This window comes from Maylandia zebra, linkage group LG2 (genome assembly GCF_041146795.1).
Source record: "Maylandia zebra isolate NMK-2024a linkage group LG2, Mzebra_GT3a, whole genome shotgun sequence".
In the NCBI taxonomy this organism is placed as follows: Eukaryota; Metazoa; Chordata; class Actinopteri; order Cichliformes; family Cichlidae; genus Maylandia; species Maylandia zebra.
In genome coordinates, this window is record NC_135168.1 from 4110347 (window position 1) to 4126793 (window position 16447).

Below are 16447 nucleotides of genomic sequence, written 5' to 3' on the forward strand. Positions count from 1 at the left end.
CTCTCCTTTCCGATTTTTCTGTCAAACCATTTTGCCTGCCCCGCCTTCATCTGTCTGTTTTTGCACGTGTCGATTTTTCTATCGGTCTTGGTTGCAATTAATAAAAACATCAGTGTTTAAAGAAATAAAATTCAGTTCAGTCACGACACCTGTTCTGCTTCTCGCCATTATTAAAGCTCAGTCCTTTCTCAACCACCTCCCCCTCTAGCTGTGCTTGAAAGTTTTGTGTGCAATCAACAGAAAGATGGATCACTTACACTATTTAAAAATATGCAGGTTTTGCTTCAGTTTTATTTTACATATTTGCTCTTTGTGACTGTAAATATACAAAATAGATTTAAATAGATTTAAAAAGATGAATGCAAATGAAATGCAACATACCTTTAAACTAGCTTCATTTTAATAAAGAGGCTGTTAATTGCCTTGCAATTGATGCTGTTTGTATCACTTTGTTAACATAAACTTACCAAAACAATTACAGACAATAAGTTTCTGCATTTTTAATAATTAATTCCATATTAATTTCCTCATGAGTGACCAGGCTAGACACTTCCGGAGCACTGCAAGCTGATTTTGGCTTTTCACTTTACATGGGTGTAACATCCCACTATGAGACTATAGTTCGGATGAACAGGCTGTACAGATAAAGCAGTTGTACGTGTTATTGGCCTGTGGAAATGTTAATAGTGGGGTTCTTTGTCGCAAGAGCGTGTTTTTTTCCCTCAAAAAGCAGCACAATTAAAATGCCAAGGTTCATTAGCGTAATTGAGTGCAGTGACTTTGTAGTGAAACACGCAACAAAGTCTCATCACCTTAAAAACTTTCAGATCTAAAGATAAACGATTAAGTGAAAATTCACCCTCTTTTTAATGAAATCTATTTATATCTGAAAATGATGAAGTACTTATCATTTATTTTCATTAATCTTCGTTGTCAAGAGAGGGGAAAAAAAGCAAGTCAAAAGATCAGTGAGCAAAAACTGCATCTAATTCAACTGGTTGAAAACTGGCCGATGAATAATTACTAATTAATCAGCTTCCTATCCGCCTGACCTGGCTTCTCGCAACTACTCAATGAGTTCTCAGAAACATACATACTTAGCTTATGTGGTGTGTGTGTGTGGTTTTGGTGCATGTGTGCATCTGTGTATGGGATGTGCTTCGCTGCCAGAACCGTTTATGAATTTATGATTGCGTATGCATGGATTTATTAAGACACTTCTGCATGTTTTTTTCCACTCTGTGTGTGTTTCGCTGCATGTGCACATAGTTGGGTGCCCTTTCCCCATCTCATTGGGATGCAAGGCGTGAGCCTGTCGAGTGAGAGCTGTCCAGGCTAGCTTTGGAGTCATTAGTGCGCTCGTTAGTCCAGTTATGTTAAATCTAAATTACCATTCATCATCACACAGGGACCCATCATTTATTCTGATGTGGCCTGGCAGACACATGCACTAAGTGGATTAACTCATTCAAAGACACACAGACGCACTTGCCAAAACACAATGGAATTCAAAATCAGGCGTTAGCTATGTGGTAAGTGCTTTAAAATAGATTATATATTATTGATTGAGACATTGCTGAATTAGAATTAATTGGTTTGCCCTTGTGAATATAAACCACGTAAACTGCACCCTCCTGCAAACAAATGCAACAGAGCAGTGAATAACAAATCATCATGCTACAATCTACTGTATAATTTTTTAATAGGCTAGACTAAACTGTCACCTTAAGGTTATAAAGCCCTTACAGGCTGGCAACCCTAATCCCAAGACCACACTTAATATTCTACAGTAATTAATGAAGTTATAAAAAACTTCTCCGTGCAGTAGTAAGTCAAAACAAGTTTTTTTAAAAAGTGCACGGAAGGAAATTAAAACAAGTTTTGTGGCTAACAAGAAGACATTTTTGTCTGCTACTTTGAATTCTTGGTTGGTACAAAGGAATAGAAGAGTACATGGGAAAGACTACAAGGTACAGCAGTGTGAGGCTGGCTGCATTCAGCACTGGCACTCAGCATTAAATTAGCTCTCGCTGAGTAAAAACACACTTCGTGCGCTGGCACACACAGTCCTTAGCCGCTGCAGAAGGAATGCCTACCATCTGCGCTGACGTGATTGCGAGGACGAGGTATTCTCGGGAATCAAACTGACAAAGTGGATCGAGCAGCTTCTCTGCCAAATATAAAGACTGTGTTTATCACATAATTACATTTCCACTTCTGCTGTGTTTATTGGCCTTACAAGTTTGAGCACACACAGTTTTGACCATCAAAGGCTTTAAAAAAAAAATACAAAAACGGTGGAATCAAAGTATTAGGAGGAAAGCCGACTGTGGGATTGCTGAATTTAATGATCACGGTGCTCTTCACAGTAATGCACTGAAGAAAAGTCATAGTTCAGTCTCTGTTGTTGTATTTGCATTCGTAGTTTGACTTTTGAGAGATAAAACAACAGCAAGTCTTCACCCCGCTTAGGATGCTTATAACATACAGGTCAGAACAGGATATGCTTTAGAGCAAGTCTGATTTTTGTAAAGGATGCAAACAATCAAAATGTGTTTATCAGCATAACCAATATTAATCTGAAACCTTCAAAGCTTGCATAGAGATGAAAGGACCTGTCAAGTAATTAAGATGAATCTTTTTGTTTCATGTTTAGTGGGAAAGCAGAGTGACATGCATCCATAATGTGTGCCATTAGGAAAACCACTTGTTTAGAATTATTTCGCAGCACTAATTGATTCTGATAGGTGTTTAATGACGAATATGATAAGGCCACCCCGGTGTGCATTCTTTCTTGATTTTCAGTAAAGACCAAACAAAAGAACAAATCAAGGGTGACTCTGCCTCTGTTTTCACGTGTGATAGAAAAACGATCCCAGGCTTGTTTAGGCATTTTGGTATTCACCCAGAACTGTGAAATAATTGCTATCTTTACGTAACACAATCGCTGCTACACCTGGCATGGGATTGGAATCTTCTCTTAAATGGGACCATGCCCTAATCCAACAACTTTAACCCAGTGTTGTAGTTGTCTAAGCTTAGCAATGACTTTCCGCTGCTCTACAAAAAAGGTGCACGGTAACACAAACTGTGCTTGGGAGAATCCTCCAATAAAGGTTTATCACTGTCCCAGAACTGGAAAGCTGATCACTCGTACCTTTCAGCCGAGTCTCCCTGGAGCACAGATACCTTTCTAAAGGGCATCTCTTGCCTGATAGAGAGATATGCTCCATGATGTGTTTTCTGACAACCAATGTGTGGTTTTTAATTACCCAACATGGTTTGAAATTCAAAATGAACACATAATTTACCAGTTGACTGGTTAATGTTTTAAATTTTTTAACACCTTAATAACAAGTGTTTGGTTGCGCTCTTTGAAACTTTAAAGGTAAAAGTGGCTTTAAATGCACATTTGTTTCTATGCTCCACGAGAGCATTTTTTATCAAAAATGCAGGCACTAAAGAACAGAGAGCATTGTGGCTTCATTGTACTGCGTCTCTTCCAGAAACATGTTGGTTGATGGAGTCTTCCACTTCAGCTGGCTTGGAGCGCCTGGGCCAGTGATGCCAGTCACTATAAAAGCTGTCTACTTTCAGAGAGACTCTCGTTATGCACTTACTTTGAGTTCACTATCATTTTCCCACTAACATCCACACACTCACTCACACAGACCTTTACTTGCACACCACATCTCCTTTTTGCAACTGATTTTATGCGGTGTAAATAAACCGCTTATTCAAGGTGCAGTTTTTTGTTGCCTCTGCCTCCACTTGCCGTGGCCGTTTGAGCTGTCATTATTTTGGTCATGAATAGTGAGTCCTCTCAGGCAATGTTTTATGAGTATACCAGCCATTGCATAAAAGCTAAAAAGTTAATTTCAGATATTTGTTTGCAGCATCGCAGCCTAAAGACTCTTCTAATTTTCTAGCAGAGAAAGCTTACCTAAAATGACTAATTTTCCAAGATGGCAGTATCAGAGTGGGTCTTCATTACTTGGCAGTGGAAAATGACTATCCGGATATTAACAAGAATGTGCAGATGCCCTACAGCACAGGTCAATCTCAAAACAGCGCCAATGCAATAACGCATTAGGACAGCAGTTTAGATTGGCCATTCACAATACAGATATTTGGCATTCTTGTTAACAGATAATAGATGCATGTATATAACATCTTTGTGTTATGTTTATCTAAGCAATGGAGGCAACACATATCACTTAATTAAAATTAAGCCATATTGCCAACCAATCTTGATAAAAACTAAAAACCGGAAAATCAAAACATCAGCCACCCAGTGGGGTCTCCGTCCTTACTTTGAGAAACCCTGTTCTGAGTCTATCTGACAGCCTTGGTGGTCTGGAAACAACAAAGGGCCAAATTGAGTCAGTCAGTCAGACATTTGTTCCATCAATAATTAATGCCTCCCTGCTCTCCTCCCTCTGATCCTTTCAATCTATTTTCTATCAGAGTTTCTTCTACTCGCTAATGTCACATCAGTGTTTCTTCCTTCTTTTCTGTCTGCCATTTCATCTCCCTTTCACTCTGATGTCTTTTATACCGCTCTGTCCTACATCTCTTTCTTCTGGTCTTGTTTATCTGCAACAAATGGACAAGGTTTCACCTGCCTCCCTTTTTCTGCTTCTTGTTTGTTTTTGTCCTGCATCACTTTTACAGTATGTATCTGTCTATTGTTCTTATCTCTGCCTTCTCTCCCTGCATTTTATCGCTCCTTTTCTTTGCACACTGCACATCTTTTTGGTCTTCCTCTGCATCTATGGATTTCTCCACTTTCCTTTCGACCTTCTTTTCTGTATTGCCTTGTTTCTCCCTCTCTCCTCAACAGTAGATAAATAAGTTATATCCAGGAAACTGGCTGTTTTTACAGCACCAGTATTACATGCCTTCTTTTCTTCTTCTTTCCTCAAATTCTTCCTTCTGTCCCTTTCCCCCCCCCCCATTCTGCTAACACCCCCCCTACCCATTCCACCTCCCCAAATCTCTCTTGTCTCTTGTCTCTCCAGGCAAAAAGGATGGGATAGTAACCACAGCCCTTTTGGGTCTAAATAAATCATAGCCCAGCACTGCCTTGCTTTTACAACACCGATCCTCCACTTTCATCCTGGCAACCATGAAAGAGAGAGCAGAGAGAAGAGGAGGCAAGAGCGAAAGAGACTATCTAAGGACATATGAGTAAGGGGAAAGGATATCAGAGGAAATGGTGAATTTAAAGGCTCTTTAGTCACATCTGTCTTTCTTTCTAAGCTTCTTCAGAAAATAAAACTCTTCTGTCAAAGCCAGAGAGAAAGAAGCAACATTCAAACCCTTAACATCATAGAAACTTTTCTTTTCTTAGAGTACAGAAATTGGCTCTTTGTTGTGAATTGCTGAGATCACTTCCCTGCGACTAGTACGGTATGCTTTTTTGTTTGTTATTATTTCCTGTCGGATTCTTCAGGAGGTGAACGTGAGTCAAACTGTGATGCTTAAGAACAATACGTGGCAAAAACTACAGAAAGTGTTAAAGGGGGGAAAAAAAACCTTGAAAAATGCAATGATTAAAAGTACACTCGTATTAATAAAAACGAGGAATTCATTCTTTTTTTTTGCAAAGAGAAATGATTACAGCTTTTAGTCAATGCATACGCAAATTTTTCAATTTGTGACAGGTCAAATATTTTATCTTAAATGTGTCTGAATTTTTAACACGTTGTCTAACTTTATTTTAAAAAAAGCCCCATCACTCCTTTTCATGTCCATTATATTATCAATTATAACAAGATTAATGAAACTAACAAACTCAAATCCATTTAGCTTTTACAAAATGAGCCGCACACCCAAATATTCAGCTTTGACGAGTCAAAGCAGCTCCTGTGAAACATATTAAGCTCAGATAAAGCCTAGTCTACCAAGAAACATTGGCTAATTAAAAATGACTAGATTAATTAAAGTGGAGATTTATTAGAGGGAGAGAGAGAGAGAGAGATCCACTTCTTTCAATTAGCATGATGCGCGCACACACAAATTACTAAAACACACACACATATCTATTTGTCTGCAACCTATGCACTTTCTTATATCTTATGGTTGGTTTATATGGAAAACATACATTATTATTGTAATATTAAATTCCTACGGAAAGTAATGACTGTATTTTATATTTATTACACCAATAATTCATATGCAAGCATTTTGGCGGGTTGGTGGTTTGATCCTCAGCTCCTCCAGCCTGCCATTTTCACCCCCAATGCATCCATCAGTGTGTGTGTGTGTGTGTGAGAGAGAGATAAAAACACTTAGGTGTTAAAACAAAGTGCTTGTGTCAGTATGTGTGAGGCTTGTAGTAGAAAGCGCTTGGGCTGCTCAATTAGCGTAGAAGAGCGCTATATAGTAAAATATCTGCCCATTTACCATTTTTACCATTTTTGCAGCACAAAGATACCCAAAGATAATTTAAAAAGTGCTTCAAAGGGAATACCTATATTTAAGCGTAGTCTCCGAATGGTTGGATTTATCCGAATGTCACACATTAAAAACAGCGGGGATAATGAAATTTGTAAGAGGGAAAACTAAGTAAAGCTAGAACTAACTCTCCACCTAAAGAAAAGAGTAAAAAAAATCTGGCACTAGAAGTATCACATATAAGCTGGACAAGGACGCCAACAACCCATCAGCCTTGAGTGTTTCATCTGTCCAGAAAAGTTGGCTAATGCTAACATAGTGTCAAGCAAGCCGAAGCGGCACTTGGAAACCAAACAGCCCTTCCGAGGGAAATTTGGCCCAGTTCAGAAGATTTCTGGATGGGAACCAGAGGCATCAATTTAGTGGATCAAACAAATTGAAAGTGCGACTCGAGCAAGCTGAGAGTCATTTATTGCAAAGAACAGAGAAAAGGCCTCACATGTAAAAGCAAAAGAGTTATTGCATAAACATGAAGGTGTAATGTTACGTGCAGATGCCAGAAATATACAAGAATGCCTATATCTAAGTGTACAATCAAAATAACTCATAACGGCAGTGAAGTAGAGGCTAGTTGGCGCAAATATGAATACAGGTGGTTGAGCAGGTAAAGAAAAATATAGAAAACTGCTGACCAAGTGGATCGCAGATGCTACTCCAACTAGGACTTTATTAAAGTATAAAAATATGTTTTCTTTATAATTTCGATCTATCTTCTTGACTGACTAATACCCTATAACATGTCTAAAAACACGTAAAATATTATTTGCAATTTCCCAGAGATCAAGATGACATTTTCAAATTGTCAAGTCCCCAGGCTGGAGATATTTCTGCTTGACAAACGACCTAACCTCTGTTTGATGGATAAACGAATGTGTAATAGAAACACTGCACTAAACTTTAATCTAAACCTAATCATCCTAACCTCAGTGCTGCTCAGCCATTTGAACAGCCGATGGCTTAAAACTTAAACCGATCCTTGAAAAGACAAAAGCACAAGAAGATACTCACACAGACGCACATCGGTGTGAACAATCAAAAATACATACACCTACCTGATGGTGCAGTCACATGACCTCCAGTCACCGTTATCTCTATCATCCATTTTGTACTACGATCACGGACTCAACCCCAAGAACTGAACAGATGGGACTGCGTCTGTGTTTGTGTGTGCGCGGATATGTGTGAATACGCATGCATCTGTTTGTGTGGCGAATGCGTGTGTTTGTCTGTGCGTGTGCGTTAAGATGCTTGAAATGAAGATCAGTCCAGCAGCAGAATTGCTTACTGTCATTCATGCCCTTTGCACATGAACACAAACACTTCAACGCACACAGACACACGCGCACGCACACACACACACACCTGCCTTTATTAAAACGTCACATTCAGTGAATATACTGTGTGCTGTCATGCTGTCTGCTGTGAATGGAACGGCTGCGTATTTACAGTGAATTGTAAATCCTGCCGAGCACTCAGCTGTCAGAGTCTTATGAATTGCTAATATGTTGTATCTCGCACTGCCGATCCCCCTCTATCTGGCCCCTATCACTTTCATTGTGCGCTGAGCAAAAGTGAGGCCAGGGAATGAAAAAAAATCTAACTTATAAAAGGAAATAAAACGTGGAGATAAAGGATACGATGGCTTTAATGAAAACCTACAATACTGTCATGAAGTATCATTTATAATGAACACGTGCATTGATTTTATTACTTATAGTAGCGGTGATTACATTTTATTTTGATTTGGATGAGGACTACACTGCCACACACTGAACCATTTACCACAGTATCCTCTGCTCTATTTAATCATTTATGTGAGCACATTAGCAGCACCAGACTGCACCAAGAACAATCACACCTACTTCAGCAGGATACTAATCAAGATGTGTCTGATACTGCTGGGAATCTCTCTGAGCTTTTGCATCACATACCTGCTTTCTGCTGTATATCATCTTTATGCATATTGAATTTGATCACATTTTTGACCCCACAATTCTTAAATGGGCCATTTAAAGTGAAAAATACACTGCAGACAAAGGTGGAATCAGCATTACGGAGAAAATTCCTTTAAAAATCTAAATTCTGCCAACTTCCCAGGCTTCTTTGGCTTCTCATCCTTATCACAGAAGATGTATACTTGGTAGCTTTGCCCTTACTAGTCTCTCTGTGAATATTATTCCTGATATAGTAGACATTTATGTGACAATGAGACTTTATCTCAGACTTTCAAGCTGATGACTATAATACCTAATTATTGTCAGAATGTGTTGGAAACCCTAAAAACCATAAGAAAAATCACATTCTTGTCTTGTTCTTTTCCAACATTTAACTCAACTGGGAAACCAAACAATTTCTAGTAGTTCTAATAATTTGCCGGCATATTTTCCAAGTCATATGTAGCCAAAGATGGACAGACAGGTTGGAAAAAGTGGAATCTCCCCACTTTTCTCTCTTCTTTTTGCCTGTTTTTTTAGGCTAATCTTTCTTTCACTTTGCCTGTGCCTGATTTTCTATATGATTATTCCTCATTAAGATAATCAAAAACAGTACCACTAACCTTATCAGCTATCAGCAATGCCACCATCACAGAACAAACTTATTTTCAGCTGCTTTTTCCTAATATCAGGATCTGACACTATAACCTTTATATTCTTTATTTTAGCACAAAATATAGGGAACAGAGTAAGAAAATAATAACCTGATTCTGTACTAACAGTAAAGCCTTGCAACAGACACACATAGAAACCCATTCATGCACAATTACATGCATTTGTACACACATACAGGTGCGGAAAAAGTAGACACCTTTTTACTAATATAGCTTTCGTTGCACAGTGGCCGGTCACACCTCTGAGTATAGTGACAAATGAGGAGCTCTGGAAATGTAGACAGATCAGACGCACACAATTTCTCCTCACACACTTGCGCAAACACACACATACAGACTCAATAACTCACACAGCTGGAAGCAAACACGTAAGAACATTAATGTATCCCCACATACAGGAGGAATCACCCACATATGCTAACACACATGGAGCGCAGAAATGCAGAGCACAGCAGGTGGCAGATACAATGTTTCCCATCCCATTGTTTGTGTTGTATTTGGGTGTGTATCAGTTTAATGTGAGTCAGTGACTACACAATTTCAGGCTGATGAACAGGTAGGTTTCATCTTTGCAAGCAATGCGTACAAGTACTTATACAGCCACCTCTGCAGTCATTCAAGGCTATAACTGAGGATAATTCACACGCAGAAGCATTTAAGAAACTGTGATCTTTAAACAAAATCATCTTCAAGTTACAGCTTTTCTTATACTAAAGACACAAAGCAGACATAGAAAAGTACATGAAGGGGAAAGAGGGACGATACAGAACTGAGAGGGAAGTGTATTCCTTTTAAATGAAAGGGAAAAAAAGGAAAGGGCGAGGAAACTGAATAAGACATAAAGCAAAGCTTATAATGAGAAGAGGAGAGTGCAGGACATATCCTTGTTTCACAGACAAAACATGAAAAGGGGAAGAGAGGAGAAGAGGAAACTGATGAGAGAAGGAGGAGGCAAAGGAGGAGAGAGATGGAGGACCAGGGTTTTTCTCTACTTACAGAATCTCCAGATCGCGCAGCGCTCGGAAAGCTCCATCTTCGATGCAGCTGATGTGGTTGCTGTCCAGTTGCCTGCACCGCACACACAAACACACACAGACACACACACACACACACACAGATGAGACAGAGATGGGAGAGAGTCAGGCGCAAGTCTGCAAGGTCCGCTCAGCTGGGGGAGGGACTAACAAAAGATGGGTTGCTTGAACGAGAGTGTGTGCATGTGGATATGTGTGTAAGGTGATACCCAAGTAGTGGGCTTAAGGTAGCAGGTAGGAGACACCGGAGTTAACTCTCTCTCTCGCACATGCACTCACTCACACACACTCTAGGAATATCAAGTCCAGATGATAGCACGAAAGCTAAGGTTAAGTCTCTCACCTCGGTGCTGATATGGCCAGCCCTAAGGAGAAGAGGAGAGGAAAAGGAGAGCGCGAGAGAAGAGACCGGTGCGCTGAAGTGGCCTGCCTGGCATCAGCCTATCACCTCCTTCCCCTGCCGCACGCCCAGCGCACACTGGCCACCGGGAGAGAGAGGGGCGAGAGAGATAGGCACAATAAAGAAGAGAGCGAGCGAGCCATTGCTACTAAAGCCCACCCTGCTTGTCTGTTCTGTAAATATTAATTGCATCTCTCCTCTCCCATCCTCCTCCTCTCCCTCCCCCCATGTCCTCTTTTATTCTTTTTTCCTCTCTCTATAGTGAAAGAGGGAGTAATTTCATTACATTAGGCCAGCCAATCCATTAAGGGCCTTTTACCGGCTCTGTCACTGAAACAATTTCATTAAAAGGAAAGCCTCCGTAAATCAACCTACAGTCACGACTCTGCCTCTTGTTCCCATTCTCCTTCTTTCCTCCCTCTCTCTCACTAACTCCTCCATTTCCAGGCTTGCTCAACGACTTGCTTGCTGGACTACCAGATGCACCCTGTACCCCACTGCCATCCATCCTTTGCTTTTACTTTAATTTGCTCGGCTCTAGGTATTCAGCTCCCCTCCCCACCAACATCATCCACCCCTCATGAACCCAGCAACCCTGAAAAGTCCACTTCCTCCCTTCCTTCCTTACTTCCTTCCATTCCTCCAACCCATTCATCCCTCTGTCCCTCCTACGTCATCTTCTTCATCTACAGGAGAGTATGGATGGACTGCAGATGAAAATACACAAAGGGCAGACATTTAGAAGTGTCCTCATGTCCCTTGTAAGTGGCATTTAACCTATTACACACACAGACACACTCAGACAGGTGGACACAGGTAGATTAATACGGTAAACACAGCACAGAAAGATTAAAATACATACAAACTGACAGAAACACTATGAAACTATTTATTGTCTGCTCTTGAGCCACTACAACTGTGGGGCAACCGTGGCTCAGGGGGTTGGGAAGTGCATCTGTAACCGGAAGGTCGCCGGTTTGATTCCCGGGCTCTCTGTCCTGGTCGTTGTGTCCTTGGGCAAGACACTTTACCCTGCTGGTGCTGGCCAGAGGGGCCGATGGCGCGATATGGCAGCCTCGCTTCTGTCAGTCTGCCCCAGGGCAGCTGTGGCTACAACCGTAGCTGCCTCCACCAGTGTATGAATGTGAGAGTGAATGAATAGTGGCATTGTAAAGTGCTTTGGGTTCCTTGAAAAGCGCTATATAAATCCAGTCCATTATTATGACTACACCTTAATCTTTTGTCTTCTTCTCTTCCCCAATCTCCCTTCCGCTGGATTCCTCCATTGCTAATCACTTTTTCTTTGACTTCGACCATCTTATGTTCGTTTCTCTCCTCTTGTTTTGGATCAGTCTTCTCCACTTTTCATCTCTCCCAATTCACAATCCATGTTTTTCTCTCATCTTGTCTTTTATTCCCCCTTCACTTTTTCCCTTTCGCTCTTCATCTACCCATCTCTAATCAATTTCGTCTCCCTGTTTTCTTTCATCAAGCTTTTTAATTTATTTTTTTCCCTTCTGTGTTTGCCTTGGTGTCTGCTTGGCACACTGCAACACCCGTTAAATCAGTCATGTCAGCTTTTAACCCCGAGGAAGGTGCATCCCAAAAAGGCAGCTGTAGTTTTCTCTCTTTCTGTAGGGCAGCAGAAATCACATCAGAATTTCTTTTTTGTTTGTTTTTGTATATACATGTCCACAGTGCAAGTCTGTGTAAAAAATCTTAGAGACATATAAGTCCTCGGAGTATCTGAAAATTGTATTCACTACAGTGCACCACAGGTACACCTCAATATTCTGTATGTCCGCTTATCAACAACAGGCAGCTGGCCAGAGAAGGGCCCAGATGCACCATCTTCAGACAAGATAAATGTACAAACTAAATGTTTTAGAGCACATAGCAGTAGTAGAGAGTCATTATCTTATCACAGCTCTTTATACAAGAACATGCAAAGCAAACTCAGAAATATTTCTATTGAGACAAGGCTTCAGAAAGCTACCATATAAAGTTCACTGTAATTTTTCATTGCTTGATCATTATACTCTCTGAGGCGGCGCTGACATGTGCAGCAGGGTCACAGAAATGAGTTGACGGCACAGTGTAGTAAACGTATTCTTCAAGCTTCTACCTGGTATTGACCAGCTACTAGTGGTTAACAATTGGCATGGTTTTGATTTGGAGTAAATAGAGAAAATATCAAACCAATCCATACCCACAGGCCAGGTTTGGATCACAGCATAATTATTTTCAACCCTCCAAAGACTTCCATAGAGTGATGAGATGCCTGGATTTTCTTTGAAGCAATGCAATCATATCTTAAAGGTGATTTAGTGTTAAGTTCTAGCTCCTAGCCATTGTGGCACTTCATTAACTGAGCACAATCTGTAAAGATTGGACAGGATCAACAATATGGAGCACTAAACAATGATGGTATATGAAAGCGTACATAAAAGAATAGTCTGGGTTTGTGCTCTTGTCATAAGTCATGTCTTGAAGCTATTTTTTTTCTTTGTTGCCCACTTGTTGGTTGAGAGCCGCAAGTGTAAGCATCTGTTAAATGACTGAGTCTAAAATATAGTGAGTCTGGGGATCATCAGCATATGGTTGTGCCATGTTTTCTGCTTTATGTAATTAAAAGGCATGTATTTTGGGGGGAAGGAAGAATGGCGCACAGCCTAAACAGCCATATGGAGATGCATGGCACCGCTAAAGTTGGCTAGTTATTACAGGCTTTTTATTCACGGCACTGTTCTTTTAATGTCGAGGAATAAAGTGTAGAGACAGACAACCAACAACAAATTAGGGTCTTTGTCATTCTATTCATACATCGAAATCTATGTGTGAAGAATGGCAACTCATGTGGTGTCTGAAGGAACTTTCCATCCCACACCTGCTGTTCTAGCCTGGGCTCCTGTAACTTAACAAAGGCTACCAGTTATATTAAGCTATAGCTTAATTTAACTGGTATCATTTGTTTATATTTTACAAATAATGTAAAATATAAAAAAATGAAGATAATTTGGAGCCTAGGTGAATCAGCCAATATTGGTGTCTTGTTAGCCTGACATCACAGTACAGGGGTCCAGTTCAGCCTTCACCTTAAAGTGCAAATATGTCTAGCTGCTAAACGTCATCTTTCCAAAGCTACCTTTTCATTTACACTGGCAAATGAAAAGAATACCCATGAAACATTTCGTAAAAACACTTCACTTCTAAATGTAACAGTTCTTGGTTGCTGGTTAAATTTTAAGCTGTTAGTTTGCTTTCAGTGCTAATTCTGCAGTCTAGAAGAGGGGTGTCAAACTCTAGGCCTCGAGGGCCGGTGTCCTGGAGTTCGACACCTGTGGTCTAGAATAACACAAATAAATGTTGTGTAAGGATCTGGGCTAGTGGAACTTTAAATCAACCTTGGTGGAAACTTTAACTATAGATTATATGCTTTGTTTAATTTTTGCAAAACCTAAAAGCAATAAAAGGGTGTCCAACTCCAGGCCTCGAGGGCCGGTGTCCGGCAGGTTTTAGATGTGTCCTTGATCCAACACAGCTTATTCAAATGGCTAAATGACCTCAACATGTCTTGAAGTTCTCCAGAGGCCTGCTAATGAACTCATCATTTGATTCAGGTGTGTTGACCCAGGGTGAGATCTAAAACCTGCAGGACATCGGCCCTTGAGTTGGCCTAGAGTTGGACAACCCTTGGCTTACTCAGTTATTCTAATTGCAAAATTAATCAAAGATTTGTATTCTTGCACTTGACCTCTTCTATGACAGAATTAAAGACAAGTCCAGAAATCTATGGAATAAAAGAAAAGTTGTTATTATCTTCAGTAGATTTTCCATGCAAGAAGAAAACATACTTTTCTGAGCCTTCAGACGGTCTCAAAGAGATATAAAAATTAGTTTAATGATTGTATATTCTGAGTATCAAAACAGTATTTACAGTATTTCTAACCCTCAATCCTAACCAAATACTTCCCTAATAATTAGTTTTGGTTGCCCTAAATTTCACCAAACCTGTTGGCTTAATCCTCAACTTTTCCCACCATCCCCCTTCCTCCAAATTCTTCTCCTATCTTTTGCCATCCTGGCCTTCATCACCCCGTCCACTTGGGCAAAATACCCACATTTTGGAAAAGCAAATGTGTTTAGTACAACAAAGCATTTATCCATGATTCTGCTTGCTGGACTGGACAGGACATGTTACTTAGAGAAATTGTGTTCCTTGCCCTTCAAGGAATTCATTTTTATCTGGCATTGACCTGAGCTGTATGTTAGGCTACTCCCCATGTCATATTAATCACTTTTACATTGGAAATGACAGTTAACCACAATTTGGTTTGCATTTTCAGGTAGTGTCAATCTTACGGTCGTCTTTGGTGTCTTGAATTGAATACCCAGTGTCTACACTAGAAGCCAAAAAAGTAAGTAAGTAAATAGATACATACATAAAATGGCTCACAAGCATTATGGGTAGGGGATTCTCATCCCTTAATAGAGCTGACAAAGACTCTTAGACACTTGCTGAAATATCTTCAGATATTTCTCTTTTTGATTACTTTTTCACTGCTCTCCTCCAGAAACTTTACAACTCTGCTTTTCCGCAAAACGGAGAAAAGATACTTGTTTCTACACTGGCAGCTGTCTTTGAGCTTCCATCTTCAGCCACAAAAAACAATTTCATCATCTATAATGTAATTGGATTCCTCTGACAGCTTTTTACACCAAGCACCTTGATTAATGGTGACATGATTGGTATCAGTCCGGGGTAAGGGCAAGTTTGTGTATCCATGTGCGCGCTCTATATCTGTACCAATGTGTTGTCTTCTGAAACCCCGTGTGTTCCGGTCATGGATGTTTGTTACAGGAGATAGACCAGGGGTCCAAAATTTAATTTCCTTCCATATAATTAGTTAGTGTGTTTAATCATGTATATCATAAGAATCAGAATCAGAATCAGAAACTTTATTGTCATTGTCATGAGAACAACGAAATTAAGAATGGTCCCCGATCATTGCATCATCCCTAGCAATATCAAAATATAAATAAAACAATAAAATTCAATAAATAAAATAGATAGAATACTTAAAATACTAATAAGATATAACAGTAAAACATTCACATACATTCCCACACACATGCTTCAGACCGTGCATAGATTAACACAAGAGTGGCGTGATGGACATTTTTTTGTAGTATTCAGATGTGTTATTGCAGTTGGATAACAGCTGTGTTTGAGTCTATTAGTCCTTGCTCTGATTGCCCTGTACCGTCTGCCTGAGGGCAACAGTTCGAACAGGGAGTGGCCAGGATGTGAGGTGTCTTTTATGATGTTTTGGGCCTTTTTAAAACAGTGGGCGTTGTGTAGAACTTCCAGTGTGGGGAGAGGGCAGCCAGTGATCTTTTGGGCGGTGTTAATGATCCCTTGGAGTGCTTTCCTCTGAGCCCCTGTGCAGCTAGTGTACCAGATGCATATGCAGTAAGTTAGAACACTCTCAATAAGGCCTATTGGCAGACTGATTCAAAGCTTCCCTCTGCTACCATCTGGAGCAGAGGTAAGCACACATGGACATACACGGACATGCTGTCTCTGCATGAAATCATCAGTGAGCAACCACTACTACCTGAGTAATTAATAAAAGGATGGAAGATAGGAAGGAAGGAGGACCATAACTGTGTTTTCACCCCATGAATTTTAAGAAATAATGAGTCATCAAAACTTTAAATTATTGGCAATCAAAAACTTCAAACATTTGTTGTCTTTGTTGGTAAAGTAAGTAGACAATGAATAGTGATGGACACGAATAGCAGGCAATGGAAAAAATAGATTAATTTGTTATTGCTTTCTATTATAAGACACTTTAAACAATCACGTTGAGTGTTCTGAGGTGTCACTGGTTGATCTGTAAGTATATACATGGCACGATCTACCAATAAGGTTTTCGTATATAC

General features: G+C 40.0%; 1 protein-coding gene across 2 annotated transcripts in view; it reads right to left on the reverse strand.

The window, feature by feature from the left end:
• Positions 1-16447, reverse strand: part of slit3 (slit homolog 3 (Drosophila)) — a 240424-nt gene that overhangs the window by 84292 nt on the left and 139685 nt on the right. Inside the window, exons 1-2 of one of the 2 annotated variants that reach the window (XM_076888354.1) lie at positions 10445-10577; positions 10064-10135 (exon numbers count right to left, since the gene is read on the reverse strand). Coding sequence is in view for 1 of the 2 variants with exons in the window: in XM_004553593.3 (XP_004553650.2) it covers positions 10064-10135 (72 nt within the window). In the remaining variant the exon portion in view is untranslated. Of the gene's footprint in view, positions 1-10063; positions 10136-10444; positions 10578-16447 lie in introns of those variants that run through there. The other variant, XM_004553593.3, reaches the window with a different exon arrangement.